The following is a 27,342-nucleotide window of genomic DNA, read 5'->3' on the forward strand; positions in this document are numbered from 1 at the left end:
TACCCATGCACATAAAAAAGACCCAAAACCTTAGGGTTCTGTTTGGAAAACTCCTCCCAAGACCCTCTTCTGCCTTGACTTCTCATAGAAATGTACAGAGAGCAGGATGCGTGGTCCCATCACTCTGTCCCATTTTAGCTGCCTTTACAACTTGAATGGGAAGACTCCAGAGGTGAAAATGCAAATATATACTCAAAGAAGTGGTACACAGTATTAAGAGGGGGGAAAGCATAATGAAGGTACAGTCACAGTACAATAAAGTAGCATCATTTCACTATGAGTAGAGATTTCCTCGAACATAGACAAAAACATATTACAAATAGACATAAATGTAATTTAAATCTAACACACAATGCTGGATGGTGTCCGGAGTGCAATCTTAATAGTGTTGTTCTTACTAGATGTGGGATTTTTTTTTTCCTATGGGGCTTATGTCTGGAGGTTTTTGGTGTATGAGTTTGGTGGTGTCTTGAAGGTATTTAGTGATCTGAGAGTGTGTGTTTTTGTATGAATATTTTGTGGTACAGATGGGTGTTGTATATATTTGAAGTAAGCTCATTTTTTGTTCACATCATAATTTTAATTTGGCTCATATTTACTTTTAACTTTCTTCTTTCGCAAACCCTTTCCAATCTCAAGACACCAACTGCTGCAATCTCTCCTCAGAAATACATTAGTAAATTCAATTGCTTACAGTGTGCTCAATTTACTACTTAAGTAAGCAATATCTAAACATCACAATACTAATCTTTCCAAAACTATTCACAAAAACAAAGCAAATGACCTTTGCTTCATATTCCAAGGTGACAAAAGGCCACTTTACTTTTGCAAAACAACTATCAGTAGTTTATATAATCACGTATATAGAGTGATTCCTTGGTAGAGAAGGGTTAGGTTCCAAGACCCCTAGTGATCAATAATAGTAATAGTGGCAGGATCGGAGGAGGGATTGAGGAAGTTGGTGACAGTTTGGGAGAGTATGTGATAGAAGAAAGCTAAAGATAAATGTGGGTAAAAGTAAGGTGATGAGATGTACAAGGGGTGAAAGTGGCAGTAGACTGGAAGTGAGCAGTAAGGGAGAGCGACTGGAGGAAATGTATAGTTTTAGATACTTGGGTGCAAATGTGGCAGGAAAAGGTGGAGTGAAGGTGGAGGTAGAATGTAGATTGAGAGAAGCGAGTAAATGCCTAGGAGGATTGAAGAGTGTAATGATGAATAGACATTTGGGAATGGATGCTAAGAGGAGACTGTATGAAGGAGTGATTGTGCCAACAGCACTGTATGGGGCAGAAACATGGAACATAAGAGAGGAAGAGAGAAGGAGTTTGAATGTGTTTGAGATGAGGTGTCTGAGATGTATGATGGGGGTTACTAGGCTAGATAGAGTGAGAAATGAGGAGGTGAGGAGAAGAACAGGGGTGGAAAGGGAGTTGGGAGATAGGATTGATGAAAGAGTATTAGGATGGTTTGGACACATGGAAAGAATGAGTGAAGAAAGACTAGTAAAAGAGGTATGGAAGGCAGATGTGGAGGGAGTGAACATGAGGGGACGTCCTAGGATGAGGTGGATGGATGGGGTGAAGGGGGCTTTGGGGAAGAGGGGAATATCTGTTGAGGAAGGACGGGAGAGGACAAAAAACAGGGGTGAATGGAGAATGGTTGTATATGGATGATGTTGTGATGCATGAGGTGGAATGGGCAGGGGGATGTGGGTGAGGTAGTATGTGTGAGCAAAATTTGACGCAGCCCGAAGGGATTTCTCCCCGTCTTCTCCTTTTATGCATGGGGGGACGGAGAGGGGGGGTCGCCGATTTAATGAAGCGGCCTTGCTGTGGATGTCCTGTGTCTTGCGACACTGTTTCTGACCCAGGGCAGTGGACAAGATGCAGGGATGACCCGTCATCCGGGAGGCCAAGATAAGAGGGAGGGTGGAGGGGAGTGGAATATATAGGAAATGGAATGGGTGGGAGTGGTTTCTATGCCTTTTTCTTTGTGGCTACCCCCCCATGTAGGGGAAAAAGCCTTTGGTATATGTATGTTTAAATTATGTTTTAAATATAATAATACTTTAATAAAATCATGGTAAAACAGAAGGTAGGGAGGTGCTTAGAGTAAACTGTTTAAATGAGTAAGAAAAAAGGAGAAGGAGTACAAGAAGCTGAGAGAGGAGTGGGAGGAGTGAAAGATAGAGTGGAACTAGGAGTGAAGGAGGAATGGGGATGGTTCAAGGACAGAGTCACAATGTGTCCAAAGATGGTGTGAGGAACAAGGAGGATGGGAGGAAATAGAAGGAAGGGTAGTGAGTGGTGGGATGAGGAAGCAAAGAAGGTTGTAGAAGAGAAGAAGTGAGCATTCACAGATTGGTTACAAAATAGGATGAGAGAATCATATGAGAGGTACAAAAAGAGAAGTAAAGCATAAGATAAAGGAGGCAAAAAGGAGAGCAGATGTGAAATGGGGTAAGAGTATGACAGAAAATTTTGAAAGTAATAAGATGTTTTGGAAAGAAATTAAGAGAGGAAGAGGAGGCAAATCAAGTAGAGAAGAAAAAGTAAGAGGTGCAGATAGAGATATCATGATGGAAGAGATTGCAATAAGAGTAAGATGGGCAGAGTATTTTAGGGAGTTGCTAAATGTGAAGGAGGATAGTGAGGGAAAGGTGGTTGCAGTGGGTAGCAGTAAGAAAATGACAGTGATGAGTGAGGAAAATAGAGGAGAAATAAGGAAAGATGAGGTGAAGGCAGTTAAGATGATGAGAGCAGGTAAGGCACCTGGGTTGGATGGGTGTCATGCAGAATATCTTAAAAAAAGGAGGTACAGTGATGGTAGACTAGCTGGTGCGGTTATTTAATGTTTGTTTAAGAGAGGGTAGAGTGCCGGAGGACTGGAGGAGTGCCTGTATAGTTCTATTTTACAAAGGAAAAAGGGAAAAGTGTGAATGTAGTAGTTTCAGAGGGATCGGTTTTTTAAGTGTAGTTAGAAAAGCTTATGGGAGGGTTTTGATTGAAAAGATTAGGAGAGGAACAGAGAGTAAATGGTGAGGAACAGTGTGGGTTCAGGACAGGTGGGGGTTGTGTGTATCAGATTTTTGTAGTAAGATAAATATGTGAGAAAGCTTTAGGAAAAGGTAAGGATGTTTTTAGGGCCTTTATGGATTTGAAAAAGGCTTATGACAGAATAGACAGTTAGGCACTGTGGGAAGTATTGCAGATATAGTAAACCCTCGACATAACGGATCTCGATATACTGGATATGGGATATAATGGACAAAAAATCTGACTGGACAAACCCTTGCTATAACAGATTTTCATCCATAGTGAGGGATCCTCAGTTATAATGGATCTTTGGATATAACAATAGACCTCCATTCCCATATCGTCCATTATATTGAGGATTTACTGTAATTTCTAATACTACTAATTTCTAATACCGGACAAACTTTGGGATATAACAGATCTGTCTGGTATTTCCATCGGATATAATGGATCCCTGTCCCCATATTGTCTGTTATATCTAGGGTTTACTGTATATGGGATAGGAGGAAAGCTTTTAAGAGCAGTCAAAAGTTTTTATGATCAATCAATCAATCCATTGCCCCAGATCTCTCTTGCAGGAGACCCATGGCTTCCAGGAAACTGACTACATCTTTTGTATGGACCCATAAGTCACGTGGGGAAGATATTATACTGTGTTGTAGTCATGGGACTGTTAGGGTGTGGCACTGTAGAATGATGTGTTTTGTGTCCTCTGTGTGGTGGTTGCATCTGAGGCAGTTCCATTCTGTGGTGATAATGTCTTAATGCTGGATGGTGTCTTGAACACAAGTGTGTCAGTATGGTTCTTACTTCTATCAGTATGGTTCTTACTTCTACTAAGTGATTTTTTTGTGGGACTGATGTCTGGTGGTTGTGGTGAAGTAGAGTTTGGTGATCTTTCTTGAGCTTGATTGGTGATCTCAGTGTGAATGTATTTTTATGTGGAATATGTGGAACTGGTGGTAGGTTGTTGCATATGTTAATGTTTTTCTTTATTGATTCAGCTGGTAGTGCTTGTGTGATATGATAAGATAGATGTGTGGAGTTCAAGTATTCTTACATAAAACTGCGTACCTATCACATTCATATACTCCTCTATAGAGAGGATTCTTGTTTCTGTATGCAGTGTTCTACTGGGGTACTTTTGAGCAACCTGTCAATCTTACTGTAGGGTGTATGGTATATGTGAAGTGTATACAGAAAGAAAAATAAATGGGTTCTGGATAAGTGTGGATGTATGTATGTATGTTTTTTTTTTTTTTTTTTAAGGGAGAGAAACCCTTGAAAAGGAAGACAGGAGGAGAGGTAAGATAGGATGATACCCATTTTTTTTTTAATACAGGTCATCCCTGAATCTTGTCCACTGCCCTGGGTCAGAAGCAGTGTATATATATATATATATATATATATATATATATATATATATATATATATATATATACATGTGTGTGTGTGTGATTGTTGCAACTACTGTTAGTGGTTTTGCAGAAGTAAAAGTAGCCTTTTGTAATTTTATATTACATATTGCTTCATCTTCCACCTGAAAATACAGCTACAACTAACCTGTACTTCAGTTCTCACATTCATCTGTGAGTCTTCTTTTACATTTGTGAATTCCACAAATGGCTCCAATATCTCTGGGATGCGAGCCTCAGGGTCGTCTGGGATTTCTAATTTTGTGATGTTATTCTCTGCATCTAGTAGAGGGTTTGCATGAAAGGTTGGACATGTGGGTGCTAAAGGAGTTTCTGGAATAGAAATCTGAGGTGCTGAGATAGGTGAGGGTACACAAGGTGGGGGTGTCTGCTGTAGACTGGTAGTTGCATGGGAGGTTACATCTGGGAGAGTGCTATTTGGGTGGGGATTGCGGTTATGGTGTTGGTGGTGATGCTGATGCTGATGATGCTGGTGATGCTGGTGATGATGGTGCTGTTGGTCCATGAAGGTTCCTTGAGTTGGGGGTTGAGCACTGTTGTGAGAATGATGGAGATTTTCCATTTGTGGCTGCTGAGGCTGTAGCTGTTGTTGTGGCTGAGGTTGTGGAGGCTGAAGTTGCTGTGGCTGATGTGGTTGTGGTTGCTGTGGCTGTGGTTGCTGTGGCTGTGGCTGTGGTTGCTGTGGGTGTGGTTGCTGTGGGTGCAGTTGCTGTGGCTGCTGAAGTGGTTGGTGTGGCTGTGGGTGTGGTTGCTGTGGCTGTGGGTGTGGTTGCTGTGGCTGCGGGTGTGGTGGCTGTGGCTGGGGTTGGTGTGGCTGGGGTTGGTGTGGCTGCGGTGGCAGTGATGGTGTCATGGATGATGAAGTTTGAGGAAAAGGAGAATGTGTCATGGGCATGACTTTTTTCCTACTTGTGTCATCCTTTTTCCGTTTCTTGGCTGGACTACCCAAGTCTGATCGATCATCAGATTCTGGCACCATTGGGAACCTTTCAGATGGTTTTTCTGTATTATTGTCCAATGACAATGCCAAGCCCTTGATCCTGAGACATTCTGCAGCTCTGAGCAATGTAGAAACCTGAGGTTCATTGACGTTGACAACACCAGTGTACATGAAATCTAAGAGGAATTCCAGGTCACGGCATGAAATGCCATTAATGACTACCACTGGATTGACACAGGGGGTCCACTCAAAGATGTCACTGAAGTATTCACTACAGGTTGAGAGGATGAACTTATGCACTTTGTAGAACTTCCCCTCACATGCCAAGGAAGCATCTGTATACATAAGCTGGAACGAGAAGAAAGAAAACCAATGTTAAACTAGTTAATGGCTGTGTTTAGGAAAAATACATATATACACCAAAGGCTTTTTCTCCCTTACAAGGGAGGTAGCCAAAAAACAAAGGCATAAAATCCACTCCCACCCATTATATCACCATATACTCCACTCCCATCCACCCCCTCCCTCCCTCTTATCTTAGGTCCTCCTAGATGACAGGTCATCCCTGCATTTCACCCACTGCCCTAGGTCAGAAGCAGTGTTGCAAAACACAGCACATCCACAGCAAGGCTGCTTTATTAAATCAGAAAAAACATCCCTTCATGCAAAAATGGAGAAGACAGGGAGAAATCCCTTTGGGATGTGTCAATTTATTCTTCACATATATTCCCTCACCCCCCCATCCCCCTCATGCATCACAGCATCAGCCATATACAACTATTCTCCATTCTAAATTACCATAACAAAATAAATCCAAAATAAATATATCCTAGAGAGAGAGAGAGAGAGAGAGAGAGAGAGAGAGAGAGAGAGAGAGAGAGAGTGAGAGAGCGGAGAGAGAAGAGAGAAAGAGAGAGAGAGGAGAGAGAGAGGAGAGGAGAGGAGAGAGAGAGGAGAGAGAGAGAATAATAATAAGGAACTGAAGCGAGAGGATGAAAGGTGGCCTTGACTGGCCACTTCCTTATAAGAGGGAACAGGTCTTTTGGAATATGTAGATGACTATTACTCTCATTCCAAAAATAGTAGAAGCATTGCAAAATATGCTGAGTAATCTGAAAAAGTCTCAAAATAGGTCTGAAAATGAATAAGAGAAAAACCAAAGTAATGTTGAATTTGAAGGTTCAAACTAAAGCAATTATAACTGATGAGTTGAAACACAAAGGCAAAAGCCGACAAGACTGTGAGAATCAACACTGAGAGATCGAAACCTTTATTGGTACGACGTTTCGCTTGTTACAGCTTTTCCAAGTACAGACATATGGCAAACACTCTGAGTACATATAGGACGATGGGGAAGGAACTGGGAGAGGTTATCAGGGAGGGGTGGGTGGTAGGGGGAAGGGCGGAGGGGGGTTGTGTGGGAAGGGGACGGGTGGTACTTGGTGAAGAAAAAGGAGGACATTTCATACATTTGTGTAATGCGGGTAACAGATGGATGATAGGAGGGGCGATGTTGAACATGCCTCTGTTCTGCTCAATGGTTTTGAAGCTTTGAATGGCGGCCGCTTCCAGGCATTTCCTCCTCACTCTGTCTGGTTCACTAAAAAGAAGCTCTGCGTTATCCCAATCCATCAGGTGGTCGTTGGTGTTCCAGTGGATAACACAGGTGCTGGTGGTGATGTTGTTCCAGGAATCGTAGCGATGCTCCCGGATCCGGGTCTTCAGGTCACGGGAGGTCTGGCCGATATATACTCTATCACATCCAGCACAGGGTATGCGGTAGACACCAGCGTTTTTCCCCCACATCTCGTCCTGGCTGTCACTCCTTCTGGAGAGCTCTTTGATAGTCCTGCTGGACTGGCCCACTACCTGAATGTTACAACGCCCAAGTGTCCGGGTGAGGGTGGTGGTGACGCTGCTGGCTGGAAGGATAAGCCTCCTAGCTGGATTTTTCGTTGGCTCCCACCCTTCCATTATTTTGAGTGCCTTTTTCTTGCACTGGTGGATGATGCACTCTTGATGTTTTAATTTCTGAAAAACCTCCTTTAGGTGCCTAAACTCGTCCTCTAAGAATTCAGGGCTACAAATTCTGAGAGCTCTGAGGTAGAAACCTATAACTATACCTTTCTTAATACTGAGGTCATGGTGGGAAAGGAAGTGAGTCAAATCGTCCTTGCCAACCTGTTCATGGAAATTCTGGAAGCAGGGCCTTTCTCAGATATCGTTCCTAGCAACGTAGTATGGCTTCGCTATGTGGATGACATACTACTAATTTCCCCGACGGTTTGACATCCCCAAACTCCAAGCGGCACTGAACGAGGTTGAGCCATCCATCCAGTTCACCGGAGGAAGAAATCAATGATTCCCTTCCATTTTTGGATACCCTTATTATCAAACATGATAATCTTTTAAAATTTACAGTCTACAGGAAACCAACCAATAAGGATGATTTGACTCACTTCCTTTCCCACCATGACCTCAGTATTAAGAAAGGTGTAGTTATAGGTTTCTACCTCAGAGCTCTCAGAGTTTAGGCACCTAAAGGAGGTCTTTCAGAAATTAAAACATCATGAGTGCATCATCCACCAGTGCAAGAAAAAGGCACTCAAAATAATGGAAGGGTGGGAGCCAACGAAAGATCCAGCTAGGAGGCTTATCCTTCCAGCCAGCAGCGTCACCACCACCCTCACCCGGACACTTGGGCGTTGTAACATTCAGGTAGTGGGCCAGTCCAGCAGGACTATCAAAGAGCTCTCCAGAAGGAGTGACAGCCAGGACGAGATGTGGGGAAAAAACGCTGGTGTCTACCGCATACCCTGTGCTGGATGTGATAGAGTATATATCGGTGAGACCTCCCGTGACCTGAAGACCCGGATCCGGGAGCATCGCTGCGATTCCTGGAACAACATCACCACCAACACCTGTGTTATCCACTGGAACACCAACGACCACCTGATGGATTGGGATAACGCAGAGCTTCTTTTTAGTGAACCAGACAGGGTGAGGAGGAAATGCCTGGAAGCGGCCGCCATTCAAAGCTTCAAAACCATTGAGCAGAACAGAGGCATGTTCAACATCGCCCCTCCTATCATCCATCTGTTACCCGCATTACACAAATGTATGAAATGTCCCTCTTAGTCCATTTCAACAAACTGTCTGAAATGTCCTCCTTTTTCTTCACCAAGTCCCACCCGTCCCCTTCCCACACACACACCCCCTCTGCCCTTCCCCCTACCACCCACCCCTCCCTGATAACCTCTCCCAGTTCCTTCCCCATCGTCCTATATGTACTCAGTGTTTGCCATATGTCTGTACTTGAAAAAGCTGTAACAAGCGAAACGTCGTACCAATAAAGGTTTCGATCTCACACGGTGTTGATTCTCACAATTATAACTGATGCTATACCTGCAAGGTCAGATATTGAAACTGACAAAAGATCATGAAAATTAGATAAAAAGACCATGAAAATGAGATAAAAAGACATATCAAATTTGGTTGGACAACGTTTGATAAATACAAGAACAACATCAAAAGCTCTAATGGTGTCTGAAACACAAAGTTTATAAGTGTATAATGCCATCAACAATATATGAGTGTACATACATATACCAAGGGCTTTTTCCCCCTTACAAGGGAGGTAGCCAAAGTCAAAGGCATCCACTCTCACCCACGAAAAGAAACTTAAAAAGCATAGTTACAGAAGAGATCTGAAAAGGAACAGCTTCCCGCACAGATCGATAGATACTTGGAACAAATTTGACAACGAAACAGTGTGTGCAAACACTATTCAAGATTTTAAGAAAAAACTTGATGCAGAGAGATACAAAGATAGGTACCGTATATACTCGTCTATAGGTCGAAATCTTAAGGAAAAATTCTTAGGCCAAAACCTAGGGGTCGACCTACATACATACATATACCAAGGCTTTTTCCCCCTTCCAAGGGAGGTAGCCAAAAAGGGAAAGGCATAAAAACACTCCCACCCATTTCATCCCTAAATACACTCCACACCCCTCCCACCCTCCCTCTCATCTGAGCACCTGGATGACGGGTCATCCCTGCACCCTGCCCACCGCCCTGGGTCAGAAGCAGTGTCGCAAGACACAGCACATCCACAGCAAGGCCGCTTCATTTAATCGGCGACCCCCCCTCTCCGTCCCCCCTTGCATATAAGGAGAGGACAGGGAGAAATCCCTTCGGGCTGCGTCAAAATTTACTCACACATACTACCTCACCCCCACCCCCCCGCCCATTCCTCCTCATGCAATCACAACATCATCCATATACAACCATTCTCCACTCACCTCTGTCTTCCGTCCTCTCCCTTCCTTCCTCAACAGACATTCCCCTCTTCCCCAAAGCCCCCTTCACCCCATCCATCCACCTCATCCTAGGACGTCCCCTCATGTTCACTCCCTCCACATCTGCCTTCCATACCTCTTTTACTAGTCTTTCTTCACTCATTCTTTCCATGTGTCCAAACCATCCTAATATTCTTTCATCAACCCTATCTCCCAAATCCTTTTTCACCCCTGTTCTCCTCCTCACCTCCTCATTTCTCACTCTATCCAGCTTAGTAACCCCCACCATACTTCTCAGACACCTCATCTCAAACACATTCAAACTCCTTCTCTCTTCTTCTCTTATGTTCCATGTTTCTGCCCCATACAGTGCTGTTGGCACAATCACTCCTTCATACAGTCTCCTCTTCGCATCCATTTCCAAATGTCTATTCCTCATTACACTCTTTAATCCACCAAGGCATTTACTCGCTTCTCTCAATCTACATTCTACCTCCACCTTCACTCCACCTTTTCCTGCTACACTTGCACCCAAGTATCTAAAACTATCCACTTCCTCCAGTCGCTCTCCCTTAATGTTCACTTCCAGTCTACTGCCACTTTCACCCCTTGTACATCTCATCACCTTACTTTTACCCACATTTATCTTTAGCTTTCTTCTATTACATACTCTCCCAAACTCTGCCACCAGCTTCCTCAATCCCTCCTCTGACCCTGCCACAAGCGCAGTGTCGTCCACAAACAACAGCTGGCTCACCTCCCACTTTTCTCCATTTTCTTTAACCATCTCCAATCCCTGACCCACTACCCTAGCATTCACCTCTCGCACCACCCCATCCATGTATAAGTTGAACAGCCAGGGCGACATAACGCATCCTTGACGAAGTCCCACCTTTACTTCAAACCACTCACTCTCTCCATTTCTAATCCTGACACAAGCTCTACTACTCTCATAAAAACTCTTGACAGCTCCCAAAAGCTTTCCTCCTATCCCATAAATCTGCATAACATCCCACAGTGCCTTTCTGTCTACCCTATCATAGGCCTTTTCCAGATCCATAAAAGCCCAAAAAACATCCTTCCCCTTTCCTATAGCTTTCTCACATATCTGTCTTACCACAAAGATCTGATCTACACAACCTCTACCTATCCTCAATCCACACTGTTCCTCACCAATTACTCCTTCTGTTCCTCTCCTAATCCTCTCAATTAAGATCCTCCCATAAGCCTTCCCTACTACACTTAACAGGCTAATCCCTCTGAAATTACTACATTCACACTTGTCCCCTTTTCCCTTGTAAAGAGGAACTATACAGGCACTTCTCCAGTCCTCCGGTACTCTACCCTCTCTCCAGCAAACATTAAATAACCTCACCAACCAGTCCACCATCACTGAACCTCCCTTTTTCAGACATTCTGCATGGCATCCATCCAGACCAGGTGACTTACCTGCTTTCATCATCTTTACAACTGCCTTCACCTCATCCTTCCTTATTTCTCCTCCATTCTCCTCACTCATCACTCTCATTTTCTTCGCATTTCCCACAGCAGCTATCTTTCCTTCCCTATCCTCCACATTTAGCAACTCCCTAAAATATTCTGCCCATCTTCCCCTTACTGCCATCTCTTCCATTATCATCTCTCCATCTGTACCTTTTACCTTTTCTTCCCTACTTGATTCGCCTCCTCTTCCTCTCTTAATTTCTTTCCAAAACATCTTTTTATTACTTTCAAAATTTTCTGTCATACTCCTACCCCATTTCACATCTGCTCTCCTCTTTGCCTCCTTTACCTTTTGCTTTACTTCTCTTTTCTTTTCTTTGTACATCTCATATGACTCCCCCGTCCTCTTTTGTAACCAATCTGTGAATGCTTGCTTCTTCTCTTCTACAACCTTCTTTGTTTCCTCATCCCACCATTCACTACCCTTTCTTCTATTTCCCCCTGTCCTTCTTGTTCCACACACCATCCTTGCACACTTTAAGACTCCCTCCTTGAACCATCCCCATTCCTCCTCCACACCCATCTATGCTCCATCCTTTACTCCCTCCCACTCCTCCTTCAGCTTCTTTTCGTACTCCTTCTCCTTTTCCTTTTCATTCAAGGAGTTCACTCTAAGAACCTCCCTACCTTTTGTCCCTTTCCTCTTTCTCCATCTATCCTCCACTCTCAGCTTACCTTCCACCAAAAAATGATCTGATATTCCCCCACCCTCTCCCCTTAGCACATGTACATCCTTAACTCTTCCTATCATAATCCTATTTACCACTACATAATCCATTAGTGCTCTATCTACCACCCTTCCCTCCACCACCCTGTCCCATGTGTACTTATGCTTGACTTTCTTCCGAAACACTGTATTTGCTATCATCAACTCTCTTTCTAGACACATTTCCACCATCAACTCTCCACTACGATTGTTTCCTGGAACTCCACACTTCCCAACCACTCCATCGATTGGACCATTTCCCACCCTAGCATTAAGGTCTCCCAGTACTATTACATTGACATTTCTTCCTAAACCCTCTATGCACTCATTTAAATCTATCCAAAAGGCCTCCCTTTCTTCCACGCTCTTCTCACTACCAGGCCCATATGCACTTACAAAGACCCACATCTCCTTTCCCAGTTTCACCTTCATCCACATTATCCTTGAGGAAACCTCCTTCCACTCCACTACCTGTTTACCTTTCTCCTCACTTACTAGAATAGCCACCCCTTCCCTCCCTCGCCCTCTCTTCACTCCTGATAACCTCCCACTTACACTCCCAAACTTACACTCACCCTTCCCTTTCAACTTAGTTTCACTCAAAGCCAACATATCCATCTTTCTTCTCACAAACATACTACCTATCTCTTCCCTTCTACTCTCATCTGTACCACATCCACGCACATTAAAAGACCCAAACCTTAGGGTGCTGGCCCGAGGCCCTCCAGCACCCCTTATGCCTTCACTTTTCTTTTTAGGATATGTGCCCCGTGGGGCTACAGGGAGAAGGATGCCTAGTCCCTCTCCCCGTCCCTTTCTTCTCGCCTCTTACGATCCAAGTGGGATACTTGGTGGCAGTATTCTTTTCCCCCACCACAGGGAATTCCCCCATCACAGAAAGAGAATACTCAGAGAAATGGTACAGGACAGCAACAAGGGGTTGGGGGACAGCATAACGGAGGGACAGTCGTAGTATAAAAGTGTCATCATTTCTCTATGAACAGAATTTCTTCTATCATAGACAAAATGATGTGTGGCTCTGGTCCATAGGGGCGCCCCATATAGACCCTAAAGTATCGACTGCATGCTACTTTGCCACAATAACAAGCAGCCAATACCCCAGACGGGTAATAATCTTGTTAGGTTGAAATCCAGACATGACAAGAAAGGCTAGGAAGAACTCTTACCTTTTCTTTAGGTTCAGAAATCAAAATATTTACCTACTAGTTACTACCAGTAAACAATGGGGACATAAAATACACGGTACATACCAAAACATGTGAATTTCCTTCTAGATACGGTAACCCCATACTGTGGTTTTACCTGTTTGTTAAAATTCTTAGCACAGGCGAGCTTATTATATCACGTATACTATTATAGTACCCATAGTTTTTTAAAAATAATGAAATGCTGTGATATTCTCAAATTTGGGTATTTTTTTAGTTTCGACAATGGGCGTAATATAGCAATAGAAAATTAATTATTAATTTTGGGGTATTAGCTGCTTGTTATTGTGGCAAAGTAGCATGCAGTTGATACTTTAAGGTCTATATGGGGCACCCCTATGGACCAGAGCCACACATCATTTTGTCTATGATAGAGGAAAACTCTTCATAGAGAAATGATGACACTTTTATACTACGACTGTCCCTCCGTTATGCTGTCCCCCAACCCCTTGCTGCTGTCCTGTACCATTTCTCTGAGTATTCAATTTCTGTGATGGGGGAATTCCCTGTGGTGGGGGAAAAGAATACTGCCACCAAGTATTTCCACTTGGATCGTAAGAGGCGAGAAGAAAGGGACGGGGAGTGGGACTAAGCATCCTTCTCCTTGTAGCCCCACAGGGGACATTCCTAAATGAAAAAGTAAAGGCATAAGAGGGTCTGGGAGTTTTCCGACCAGCACCCTAAGGTTTGGGTCTTTTAATGTGTGTGGATGTGGTACAGATGAGAGTAAAAGGGAAGAGATAGGTAGTATGTTTGTGAGAAGAAAGATGGATGTGTTGGCTTTGAGTGAAACTAAGTTGAAAGGGAAGGGTGAGTGTAAGTTTGGGAGTGTAAGTGGGAGGTTATCAGGAGTGAAGAGAGGCTGAGGGAGGGAAGGGGTGGCTATTCTAGTAAGTGAAGAGATAGGTAAATGTGTAGTGGAGTGGAAGGAGGTTTCCTCAAGGATAATGTGGATGAAGGTGAAACTGGGAAAGGAGATGTGGATCTTTGTAAGTGCATATGGGCCTGGTAGTGAGAAGAGTGTAGAAGAAAGGGAGGCCTTTTGGATAGATATAAATGAGTGCATAGAGGATTTAGGGAGAAATGTCAATGTAATAGTACTGGGAGACCTTAATGCTAGGGTAGGAAATGGTCCAATTGATGGAATGGTTGGGAAATGTGGAGTTCCAGGAAAGAATCGTAGTGGAGAGTTGATGGTGGAAATATATCTAGAAAGAGAGTTGATGATAGCAAATACAGTGTTTCGGAAGAAAGTCAAGTATAAGTACACATGGGAGAGGGTGGTGGAGGGAAGGGTGGTAGATAGAGTGTTGATGGATTATGTAGTGGTAAATAGGATTATGATAGAAAGAGTTAAGGATGTACATGTGCTAAGGGGAGAGGGTGGGGGAATATCAGATCATTTTATGGTGGAAGGTAAGTTGAGAGTGGAGGATAGATGGAGAAAGAGGAAAGGGACAAAAGGTAGGGAGGTGCTTAGAGTGAACTCTTTAACCACTTCACTCCGGGCCAAAATCTCGCGGGCAGCATTAGCTGCCAGACGTACGATGTTGTGAAATAATACTCGCATCATAAAAAATAGTCACCGCTTATATCGATTGTTCTCTCTTTCACCCGTGAATTTTGATAACCATAGAAAATGTGATGAAGCCAGTTTAGAGAGTATGTCAGTTTTGCAGGGACAGCTACAATAAATATAATCAAGACGCCGATATGGCAGCCTCGTGTATCCACTTGCTCCCCATGCCGCCTATGTAGGCGGCACCGTATGGAAGGGGTTAAATGAAAAGGAAAAGGAGTACAAGAAGAAGCTGAAGGAGGAGTGGGAGGGAGTGAAGGATAGAGTAGAGCTAGGTGTGGAGGAGGAATGGGGATGGTTCAAGGAGGGAGTCACAAAGTGTGCAAAGATGGTGTGTGGAACAAGAAGGACAGGAGGAAATAGAAGGAAGGGTAGTGAATGGTGGGATGAGGAAACAAAGAAGGTTGTAGAAGAGAAGAAGCGAGCTTTCACAGATTGGTTACAAAATAGGATGAGGGAGTCATATGAGAGGTACAAAGAAACGAAAAGAGAAGTAAAGCAAAAGGTAAAGGAGGCAAAGAGGAGAGCAGATGTGAAGTGGGGTAAGAGTATGACAGAAATTTTTGAAAGTAATAAAAAGATGTTTTGGAAAGAAATTAAGAGAGGAAGAGGAGGCGAATCAAGTAGAGAAGAAAAGGTAAAAGGTGCAGATGAAGAGATGATAATGGAAGAGAAGGCAGTAAGGGGAAGATGGGCAGAATATTTTAGGAAGTTGCTAAATGTGAAGGAGGATAGGGAGGGAAAGATAGTTGCAGTGGGAAATACTAAGAAAATGACCGTGATGAGTTAGGAAAATGGAGGAGAAATAAGGAAGGATGAAGTGAAGGCAGTTGTTAAGATGATGAAAGCAGGTAAGGCACCTGGTCTGGAGGGATGCCATACAGAATGTCTAAAAAAAGGAGGTACAGTGATGGTGGACTGGCTGGAGAGAAGGTAGAGTGCCAGAGGACTAAAGGAGTGCCTGTATAGTTCCACTTTACAAGGGAAAAGGGAACAAGTGTGAATGTAGTAGTTTCAGAGGGATTAGCTTGTTAACCTCTTCACTCCGGGGCACATCGCACGTCTGGCAGCATTAGCTGCCCGACGTGCGATGTTGCGTCATAATAAATGCATTATAAAAAATAAAGTCAGTGCTCAATTATTCGTTCTCTTTCACCCGTGTATTTTGATAACCATAGAAAATTGATGAAGCCAGTTTAGAGAGAATAGAAATTACGTAAGTACGACTACAATAAATATAATCAAGATGCCGACGTCGGCATCATCGAGTACCCACTTGCTCCTCATGCTGCCTACATAGGCGTCACCGCATGGAAGTGGTTAAGTGTAGTTGGGAAGGCTTATGGGAGGATCTTGATTGAGAGGATTAGGAGAGGAACAGAGGGAGTAATTGGTGAGGAACAGTGTGGATTTAGGACGGGTAGAGGTTGTGTAGATCAGATCTTTGTGGTAAGACAAATATGTGAGAAAGCTATAGGAAAGGGGAAGGATGTTTTTTTGGGCTTTTATGGATCTGGAAAAGGCTTACGATGGGGTAGACAGAAAGGCACTGTGGGAGGTTATGCAGATATATGGGATAGGAGGAAAGCCTCTAGGAGCTGTCAAGAGATTTTATGAGGATAGTAGAGCTTGTGTCAGGTTTAGAATTGGAGAGAGTGAGTGGTTCGAGGTAAAGGTGGGACTTCGTCAAGGATGCGATATGTTGCCCTGGCTGTTCAACTTATACATGGATGGGGTAGTGCGAGAGGTAAATGCTAGGGTAGTGGGTCAGGGATTGGAGATGGTTAAAGAAAATGGAGAAAAGTGGGAGGTGAGCCAGCTGTTGTTTGCTGACAACACTGCGCTTGTGGCAGGATCGGAGGAGGGATTGAGGAAGCTGGTGACAGAGTTTGGGAGAGTATGTAATAGAAGAAAGCTAAAGATAAATGTGGGTAAAAGTAAGGTGATGAGATGTACAAGAGGTGAAAGTGGCAGTAGACTGGAAGTGAGCATTAAGGGAGAGCGACTGGAGGAAATGGATAGTTTTAGATACTTGGGTGCAAATGTGGCAGGAAAAGGTGGAGTGAAGGTGGAGGTAGAATGTAGATTGAGAGAAGCGAGTAAATGCCTAGGAGGATTGAAGAGTGCAATGAGGAATAGACATTTGGGAATGGATGCTATGAGGAGACTGTATGAAGGAGTGATTGTGCCAACAGCACTGTATGGGGCAAAAACATGGAACATACGAGAGGAAGAGAAAAGGAGTTTGAATGTGTTTGAGATGAGGTGTCTGAGAAGTATGATGGGGGTTACTAGGCTAGATAGAGTGAGAAATGAGGAGGTGAGGAGGAGAACAGGGGTGGAAAGGGAGTTGGGAGATAGGGTTGATGAAAGAGTATTAGGATGGTTTGGACACATGGAAAGAATGAGTGAAGAAAGACTAGTAAAAGAGGTATGGAAGGCAGATGTGGAGGGAGTGAACATGAGGGGATGTCCTAGGATGAGTGGATGGATGGGGTGAAGGGGGCTTTGGGGAAGAGGGGAGGTGCTAAGATGGGAGTGGAGTGTATTCAGGGATGGAATGGGTGGGAATAATTTTATGCCTTTTTATTTTTGGCTACCTCCCTTGTAAGGGGGAAAAAGCCTTGGTATATGTATGTAAATTAAAATGTATCAACGTAATATGCGACCTGTACTTGAGGTATATGGAAAATTCCAGATTTTTTGGCCAAAAATGGGGGGTCGACCTTTACACGAGATTGACCTATAGACAAGTATATACAGTAACCACGAGCATGGCTCTCTTCCCGTATAATACAACTGGGTAAATACAACCTCCCCTTAGCATCCATTCCCAGATGTCTATTTCTCATTACACTTCCCAATCCACCAAGGCACCCACTCACCTCTCTCAATCCACATTCCACCCCCACCTCTCCCCCCACACTCGCACCCAAGTATCTAAAACTATCCACTTCCTCCAGTCTCTCTCCCCTAACGCTCACTTCCAGCCCGCTGTCACTATCTCCCCTTGTACAACTTATCACCTTACTTCTGCCCACATTCATCTTCATCTTCCTTCTTTCACACACCTTCTCAAACTCTGTCACTAACTTCCTCAATCCCTCCTCTGATCCTGCTACAAGCTCAGTGTCATCAGCAAACAACTGGCTTATTTCCCACTTTTATTGCTCTCAGTAAGTTGTAGGTTTTGCAGACAATCTTGTTTCTATGTTTGTCTGGGGATATATCATTTGTGATAATCACTAGTCCCAGGTCATGTCTTCATTATATTTAATTTGTAGTTGTAGCTGAGTGACCCCCATATTCTGTGAACTGGCTTGAACTGTGAACTGTGGTTATTACTTTTTAGAGTGAAAGAGATCAAGTAATACAGCTGTAACTTTATATTTTATATCACAAGTATTGTGATACAACATCGAATCATTATTCATTTTACCTCCACCTTTACTCCTCCCTTTCCCACTACATTTGTTCCCAAGTATTTAAAGCTACAGTGAGTCCTCCTTATACAGTAATTCTTTATCCGGTAAATTCAGTTACAGTATTTGGTAATTACTACCCTTGATTCTATTTACGGTAAGAAAAATTCACAGATACAGTATCCGCTCGTGTTTTCTTTACACCGTACCATAGCGCCACCATGCCATGCGGCCACCACAACAATCAGTCTCTTCCCGCATTTTCCCTTTGAACACATGTTAAATCCTTACAGTGTGTTATTTGTGGATATTATTATCATGACACACAGTGACGCACCCATAATGGCCACTAAACGTTCTGCAGACACTGCTGGAGTTGAAAAGGCAAAACGAAAGAGGAGTAGTCTGACATTGGAGGTAAAATTAGATATTTTGAAGAGGAAAGAGCAGGGAGATGGGTACGTCTGCCATAAGTTGAAACTTGGGCCTAGCCCAATTGACAGTCTGGACGGTGTTGAAGAATCGTGAGGCTATAAAAAAAGCTAGGGAGAATGCAATGCATTTGCAGAGCAAATTGCTAACAAAACACTGCGAGCCAATAATGGATAAGATGGAAAGGTTGCTCAAAATGTCGATCAATGACCAGAATCATCAAAATATGGCTCTGTCTTTGAATTTAATCTGTCAGAAAGTATTGTCCATTATTGAAAGATTGAAGGTAGAAATGGGAGTGGAAGACTTTGAATTTAAAGCAAGGAAAGGGTGGTTTGATACATTCTGGTGATGTTCAGCTCTCCATAATACCAAGGTCACAGATGAGACTGCTTTCATGTCTGTAGGGGTCACGTGACTTTCGACGTGCTGGAACACATATCCTATTACCCAATGTCCATGGGTTCGGTAATTTCAACTTGTGGTGAGGTTTTCAGGAATGCATATGTACCATATAACAAGGACTTACTATATCTACTTTCCCCAGTGTTTCTCCCTTAACCCCTACAGTGTCAGTGGCATATGTCGTATGCCACAATTTTTTATGGGTTGAGTGTCAGCGGCATATGTTGTATGCTACAATTTAAAAAATTCGCCATAAATAGGCATTACGTCGAGGGTCAAACCTGTGGTAATGATCAAGTAGCTCTATCCATTGGCTATAAAAGTCATCCATGGTGACATGTCACACATCCCTGGCAAAGTCCCACCTTCACCTGAAACCACTTGCTCTCTCCATTTCTCATTCTACACAGGCTCTTCTACTCTCATAAAAACTCTTGACTACTGTAAACAGCTTTCCCCTTATCCCATATATTCATAATACAGGTAAACGTCGACTTACGATTGTTCGACTTTACGATGACGACGACGACATGATAATTTAACCCCTTCCATACGGTGCCGCACACGTAGGCGTCATGAGGAGCAAGTGGATTCGCGACGCTGCCATATCGGCGTCTTGATTATATTTATTGTAGTCGCCCCTGTGTTTTTACATTCTCTCAAATGTGCCCTGAATCCCATTCTCTGTGGTTTTCAAAATTCGCGGGTGAAAGAGAGAACGATCGATATAAGCGGTGACTATATTTTATGATGCGAGTATTATTACGTCACGTCGTACGGCTGGCATTGGCTGCTGCCCGCGAGATTTAAGTTCCGTACTGAAAATACATATTATAGTGTTTGAATATGGTAAAAAGGATAAAAATAATTAAATAAACTACTGTACATGTTTAATAGGCTATATTCAGTATCTCTGGTGGTTAATATACAGGTAGGCTAGGTACAGTGACCACGGAACAGAGTGATACACAAATTGGAGATCGACTTACGTGGATTTCGTCTTACGATGGCTCTATCGAAACCTAATGCCATCGTAAGTCGACGTTTACCTGTACCTCTTTACAGTGCCTTCCTGTCTACCCTATCATAAGTCTTTTCCAAATACAATGCTAAAAAAAAATATATATATATATATATATATATATATGTATATATACATTTTAACAACCACAATGCACTTTAATTCTAAGCCATCAAAGGCCGACATGCAGAAATTGAAATGCGGTACTGCCAAGGACTCAAACCCAGCAACCACATGACAAGTGCCGTAGTAACTTACCAACTAGGCTATCAAGATATATATATATACATATATTTTCCTAAAGCTGGTTTACTAAATGGGTGTAAATGGGTGATCAATGAATGGAATATGCTTAGTAACCATGTAGTAAGTGCTGAAACTATAAGTTGTTTTAAGAAACGGTTAGACAACTTTATGGATGGGGATGACAGGTGGTAATGGACATGGGACTGCCTATGTAGGCCTTATGGTCTCTTATAGTCTCCTTTGTTCTTATGTTTTCCTCTCAGCTTCATTCTCATTTAAGCAATTTACTCCAAGCTCCTCCTTGCTTCTGTCCTTTTCCTCTTTCTCCATATATCCTCCAATCTCAACTTACCTTCCACCAAAAAATTATCTGACATTTCCCCACACTTTCCCCTATGAACATGTCCCAAAACTCTTCCTACTATTCTCCTGGTTACCACTATATAGTCATTTAAAGCCCTATCTACCACCCTTCCATTGACCACCCTCTCCTATGTGCACTTATGCTTGACTTTCTTCCTAAATAATGTGTTTGCTATCATCAAGTTTCTCGACACATCAACACCAACTCTCCACTACAATTTTTTTCCTAGAACTTCACACTTCCCAACCACTTCATCCACTGGTTCATCTCCTACCCTAGCATTGAGATCTCCCAATACCATAACATTGACATTTCTCCCTAAACCCTCTATGCACTCATTTAAGGGGAGGCACTACAGTGAAGTAAAAATATTATAAAAGAAAAAAAAAAAAAAAAAAAAAAAAAAAAAAAAAAAAATTTATAAATATTTTTTGTTCACTTTCAGGTTTTGTTTAAAATCTAGACACATGTTTTGCCAAAATAAGAACTTGTTGTGTTATGATGTCATACTGATGTTAAGACTTCATAAGTAAATGAAAATCGTAATATTTGTCCCAGAGACCCCAGCTTTTGCATGGTAATATTTAAATAACATATAAACACCCTGTAGTTTTATTTTTGTTAAAATTGTCCATATGCCGCAAGAAACTGCTGTTGCAAATATGTGTATTTTTTTTTATGATGTCCATATTTTTCGTAAATTAAACGCTCCCGAGGCTTAACTTTGCACTTTATAAAGAAAAGCAAAACTACATGATGTACACACACAAATTATATAACTATGAGAATTTTTAAGAAGCTCTAAATGTTTCTCTTTTTTTGGTGAATTTTTAAAAGTGCATTTTTCTCATTTTGAGAAAAAAGGGATTTATAAGTTTCAGTGTCATGTATCTTGGGTAATTATCGTACGATTTGTATTATTTTCACACACATGATTGTATAACACATAGTGAATACAATTAGCAAAAATCAACTTTTTACTACGAGAAAGTGTCGTAAAAGTAGGGTCACGATGGATCATTTCACCAGATGTTGACGGCAGTGAGGTCTCCTCCAGTTCATGTTGCCTCCCAATGTCCATTTTTTCTAATTTCTTTTTTCTACGTACCTCAATCATTTTCTTGATTTTCTGCTTTGCAGTAAGTTTTTTGCTGTTTGATCTATCCATTATGACACAATTTCTTTGTAAAAACATTGCGCAAGAGAATATGAACGAATATGGTGTGAGAGAAAAAGTACACACAATTAGGGTAACTGATGTATGCTTCATAAATAAGCCAATAACCAATTCATCATACATCTGGCAGCCTTGTAGTCCAGTATACGGCACTCGACTTGAAGGAGACACAGCACGTAAAAACAAGGAAAATGAAATGATGATTCCTATTGCGCAAGAGTTAAATCCCTGTGCGCCATCTTTAAATGGATAAGCCCTTATGGCCTTTAGACCGTTGTACATGTCTGCTCTGGTAAAAAATTTCTACCGCAATAGCTTCGTATTACTTTAAGGTGCATAAATCACATAAAAAATAAAATTACATTTTTAAACAATATTTTGCCTATTTCATTGTTGAGTACTCCCTTAAATCTATTCAAAAAGCCTCCCTTTCCTCTACACTCTTCTCACTACCAGGTCCATATGCACTTACAGATCCACATCTCCTTTCCCAGTTTCACCTTCATCCACATTAACCTTGAAGAAACCTCCTTCCACTCCACCACACGCTAACCTATCTCTTCACTTACTAGTATAGCCACACCTTCTTTCCCTCATCCTCTCTTCACTCCTGACACCCTCTCAACTATACTCCCAAATTCAAACTCACCCCTTCCTTTCAACTTAAGTTTCATTCAATGCCAACACATCCATCTTTCTTCTCACAAACATACTGCCTATCTCTTCCCTTTTACTCTCATCTGTACCACATCCACACACATTAAATGACCCAAACCTTATGGTTCTGGTTGGAAAGCTCCTCCCAGACCCTCTTTTCCCTTTGCTTTTTTCTAGGAATGTCCCCTTTCGGGTTACAGAGTAGGATACCTAGTCCTATCCCCATCTCATTTTTGTTGCCTTTTACGACTCAAGCAGGAACACTCAGTGGCAGTATTCTTTCTCAGAGAAGTGGTACAGGACAGTATTAAAAGTGGGGGGACAACATAATGCAGGGACAGTTGCAGTATAATAAAGTAGCATAATTTCTCCATGAATAGAGATTTCTCCTATCACAAACAAAATGATGTGTGGCTCTGGTCCATAAAGGCACCCCATATATACCCTAAAGTATCAGTTGCATGCTACTGAGCAATTTTAACCTCACAATAACATGCAGCCAATACCCCAGACAGGGTATGTGAATGTGAAACTTGGAAACTGACAAAAATGATGGAGACAAAACTAAGGAGTGCACAGAAGAGAATGGAAAGATCACAGCTGGGAATGACACTCAAAAACAGGAGGCCAAGCTGAAAGGAACAGGAGCGTACCATCCAAGGGGGCTTAAAAATGAAAATCAACCACTGGTATATTTTGCAACCAGCAGATCCAAATACACTGAGAATAGGTATGGGTGGATTATCTGGTTTATACATTTTTATTAAACCATACATATGAGGCAGTGATGGGGACACTGTAGTTAATTTCTTATCATGGCCTTAACCCCTTTAGTACGGGCCAAAATCTCGCGGGCAGCATTAGCTGCCAGACGTGCGATGTTGCGTCATAATACTCGCATTATAAAAAACAGTTACCGCTTATATACCTTGTTCTCTTTCACCTGTGAATTTTGATAACCATAGAAAATATGATGAAGCCAGTTTACAGAGTATGGGGGTCACGCAGGTACGACTACAAAAAATATAATCAAGACGCTGACATCGGCATCCTCGCATACCCACTTGCTCCTCATGACGCCTACGTAGGCGTCATCGTATCAAAGGGGTTAAGAAAAAGTGGAGACTGGAGTGGTGAAGGATAGATTCAAGGAGGCAGACCAGGTGAAACAAGTCTAGTAATTAGTCCATAACAAAGTTCATTGCTTCTGACTTGGGCAGAGGGCAGGAGACAGGGATGACCCTTCATCCATGACAGCTAGTTTGAGAGAGAAACATGGGTGGTGCATGGGAGTGGAATGGTTTGATTTATGAAATTTTTTGGCTCGAAGGCCAAGTGCCGGATGGGAGTGGAATGGGTGGCAATAGTTGTGTGCCTTTGCCTTAGCTACCTCCCTTATAAGGGGGAAGAAGCCTTTGGTATATAGATGGATAGATATGTACAATGGAAGACTTACCTGTTTCCTGAGCTTGGTTACAGCTTGGCTGAACACATGCTGATGCTCCATCCACTGAATAGACAAGACAACACTCTCCATTGTACTTTCTGAAAAATAAGCAATAACTTATTATTGTGATGCTTTTATGTCCAATCATTCTTTCAGTTATCTGGCCCACAGTGAAAAAAGTTTGGTGACCCCTGGTCTAGATTATCATACTGTATCATATCTGGTCCCCCATGTCAGTCCTTTGGCTGACGCACCAGTAACCACCTGAATAAAGTGCTTAAGCCACACTGAGTGCTAATCTCTCCCTGCGTCACTAGTCCAGTAACATACACCCGTATGTTACATAGGTGGTCTCTTAGTATGTTTTCATGTATCCTGTTATTATTCTCAATGCTATTACATAATCATTCACAATAAATAAGAGTAAAACCAAAGTAATGATCAACTTGATTTTTCGAAGTCAAGCAATTTGAATTGATTATGAAATTCTTAAAGTTAGATTATACAATATAACTAGGTCGGATACTTAATGACTAAAGATTGTGAAAATAAAATAAAAAGTACCCAACATCATAAATGGTTGGAAAATAATTAACATAGGGACATCATAAAAAACTCTAATCTATGCCTGACATGTAAATCTTAGTCAGAGCATAATCCTACCTACATACATACACCAATGGCTATTTCCCCCTTACAAGGGAGGTAGCCAAAAAACAAAGGCATAAAATCCACTCCCACCCATTCCATCCCCCCACATACTCCACTCTAATTCACCCCATTCCTTCCCTCTTATCTTGGTTCCTCCTGGATGACAGGCCATCCCTTCATCTTGCCCACTGCCTTGGGTCAAAAGCAGTGTAGCAAGCCACAGCTCATCCACAAGGCTGTTTTGTTAAATCGGCGACCCCCTCTCTCTATCCCCTCATGCAGAAAAAGATAAAATCTTACCTAAGATTTATAAATATGTGACTTGGATGTTGACAAAGGTGATGAGTGTTTACGGAATAATAGTAAGAGGAATACTGGGAATTATGCTGACAGGAAAAAAAGGCAGGCAGAGAGAGCAGATTAATGCGAAAGACATTATGGAGACAATAAAGGAACAGAAATGGATGTTGGCAAGAAAGGCAGCTTCAAAGGATGAAAGGAGATGTGTCACACGTGTTTCTTCTCCTCCCGAATAATATCACCTTAGAACTCCTTGCCATCTGATGTTAAGTGTCCTCATTATACCAATTTAAACATAGACTTAACTCTTTCAAGGGGAACATATTCATTGAGCCCCAAAACTCTAGTAATATATGACCCACTTGGTATACGAACCAGCCTGATGAGTTCGTAATTACCATTTTCTTATACATCTGGCTATCAAGCCTTTTTCAATACTGGGCTACTCACCAGAGCCACACATGCCTCAAGATGGGAAATATGGATATGGGACACCAAGCAAAAATTAGGGTAAAATATTAGTTGTGCATACCTACGCAATATAACAAAAGAAAATTAATCATTTAGTAAATTATAACAGATAAATGTAATATGCAATTTTCTTGGCAGAAATCAATAACAAAATAGTTCCTAAAATGTATTTTCTAACAAAGTTGCAGCAATTGAATGATACGCCATGTTTGTTTCGATAGGTGCCTAGGTCGAACGTAACCTATGTAACCTAACCAATGTTTAGTAATTCGGTACACTCAAAATCCTTAAGATTATTTGGGTCGTCGTTACGGATGCTGATGGCCTGATTAGTATTGTACCTCGGGCAACTAACAGATGATGGCAGAACCCCGTGTCCTCTCATAAACTCCAAGGAAGCCCTACTGTCTTTGTAACAGCGCTTATTAACGTAATCTGGAGTTGGAGAACACCCAGTCCACAACGTCAAAGCCGTTGTCTGAGAGTAACTGGACTGGCATGGCATCCGTACCATATCCTAGCGGCTTTGTTCGTTTGTAAATTGGTTTGTTGCAGGGTTTTTTGTTTTCTATTTCCTCCAAGAAAATCACACATTATATTCATGTGTTATAATTTACAAAAATTAATATTAAATTTTCTAATACTATATTGGGTAGGTGTGCACAACTAAAATAATACCAAAATTAGAGAGGCCATTTACAGGAGTAATGTGGCAAAGGTTGGTGTAGTTGTTCGATGAATGGAGGAGTTTGGGAAAGATGTTTGTTCAACAATCAACTCCAAATGGCTGACTGGTTAAAAGACAACTCTAATTACCATAACCAAGAGTGTGCTCCATCTATAATGTCTTTTAGTTATATCTAAATTTATGTCATTTGGTTAAATCTGAATTTAATCTTGCATTATGCACTCTAAAAGCATACCTCACTGATGATGACTGTAAACATGCTCTTCTTCACAATCTGTTTTTATGAATGACTGGGGTGACTGAGTAGATAAAATAGACATCTTTGAGAGCAGCACAATAGGGAAGTGTAAAACCAATTTCCAACAGAAAATGAGTGACCTTCAATTTCAAATTTCTTCAGTTATGTAATCCAATACTGCTACTATCATGTCCAACTGCCTAATGAAAATAATTTCCTTAATTATCTTGTCAATCATTCTCCATTTTCTTTTCCATGTAACATTCTTTTCAATTGCCTTACAAGATGATCCAAGTTAGTCACTTAACTTGTACATTTTACCATTTAGGTGGGACGGTTACCGAGGCACCAGTACTCTAAATTATGTAATTATAATTAATTATAAATAGCTAACAACTATTTGGTTGGAGGAAAAAAGTTGCACACATTACATTAAATATTACACTCCCACTCAAGTAACGCCAACAAGAAACCCAGAACTTGTGTACTCGTTACTTCTTAATGCAATGATATATATGTAATTCAGTTCTTTATTCAGTAGAAATATACATTTAAACAGAAATATACAACTTAATACCATGTCCCTCTACACGTTATATACCGAAAATTAACGAACCTCTTGTACCACCAGGATGCATATCAAATCTTCAATTGTTTGTAAACAGACTAGAGACATCTGTTGAGCGCTTGGTGAAACAAAAATTGGAGCGAATTTCGAATGATTAGCAATATTCAACGTATAATTACATAATGTGTTACGAAAACCTCTACTGTAGAGATGAGTACACTGTTAAAATGAGATATACAAATATACTCAAATATATGATTTATCATATGCAATTCTGATGAAGATAATCAGTCAATAAATCTTTTCCTGCCTAGCTACTTCTAACTACCGTACAACGGTAGGAGGAATGAGGTCAGGATATGGAGGATGCAAAAATAGACAAAAAGTAGATTTATAATCCCAGTGAAAAGAGCTTACACCTGAAACCGATAATGGCAAATATGGAATTTATAGAAGGAAAAATCTTAACGAACGTGTTTTTGGGTGAACAATTTTGTCCGGCTTCCATTTCAATTCACACATGTCCTTT

The 27,342-nt window shown here is 41.8% G+C and overlaps 1 protein-coding gene across 2 annotated transcripts in view; it reads right to left on the minus strand.

The window, feature by feature from the left end:
* LOC143029923 (uncharacterized) overlaps positions 1-26,903 on the minus strand; it is a 53,140-nt gene extending 26,237 nt beyond the window's left edge. For both annotated transcript variants that reach the window (XM_076193128.1, XM_076193127.1), the window contains exons 1-3: positions 26,862-26,903; positions 23,907-23,995; positions 4,599-5,759 (exon numbers count right to left, since the gene is read on the minus strand). In XM_076193128.1, the coding sequence (XP_076049243.1) occupies positions 4,599-5,759; positions 23,907-23,995; positions 26,862-26,883 (1,272 nt within the window). In that variant the 5' untranslated portion in view covers positions 26,884-26,903. The remainder of the gene's footprint in view (positions 1-4,598; positions 5,760-23,906; positions 23,996-26,861) is intronic.
* Positions 26,904-27,342: the final 439 nt, after the last annotated feature.

This window comes from Oratosquilla oratoria, chromosome 11 (genome assembly GCF_046742065.1).
Source record: "Oratosquilla oratoria isolate Oo_2021 chromosome 11, ASM4674206v1, whole genome shotgun sequence".
In the NCBI taxonomy this organism is placed as follows: domain Eukaryota; kingdom Metazoa; phylum Arthropoda; class Malacostraca; order Stomatopoda; family Squillidae; genus Oratosquilla; species Oratosquilla oratoria.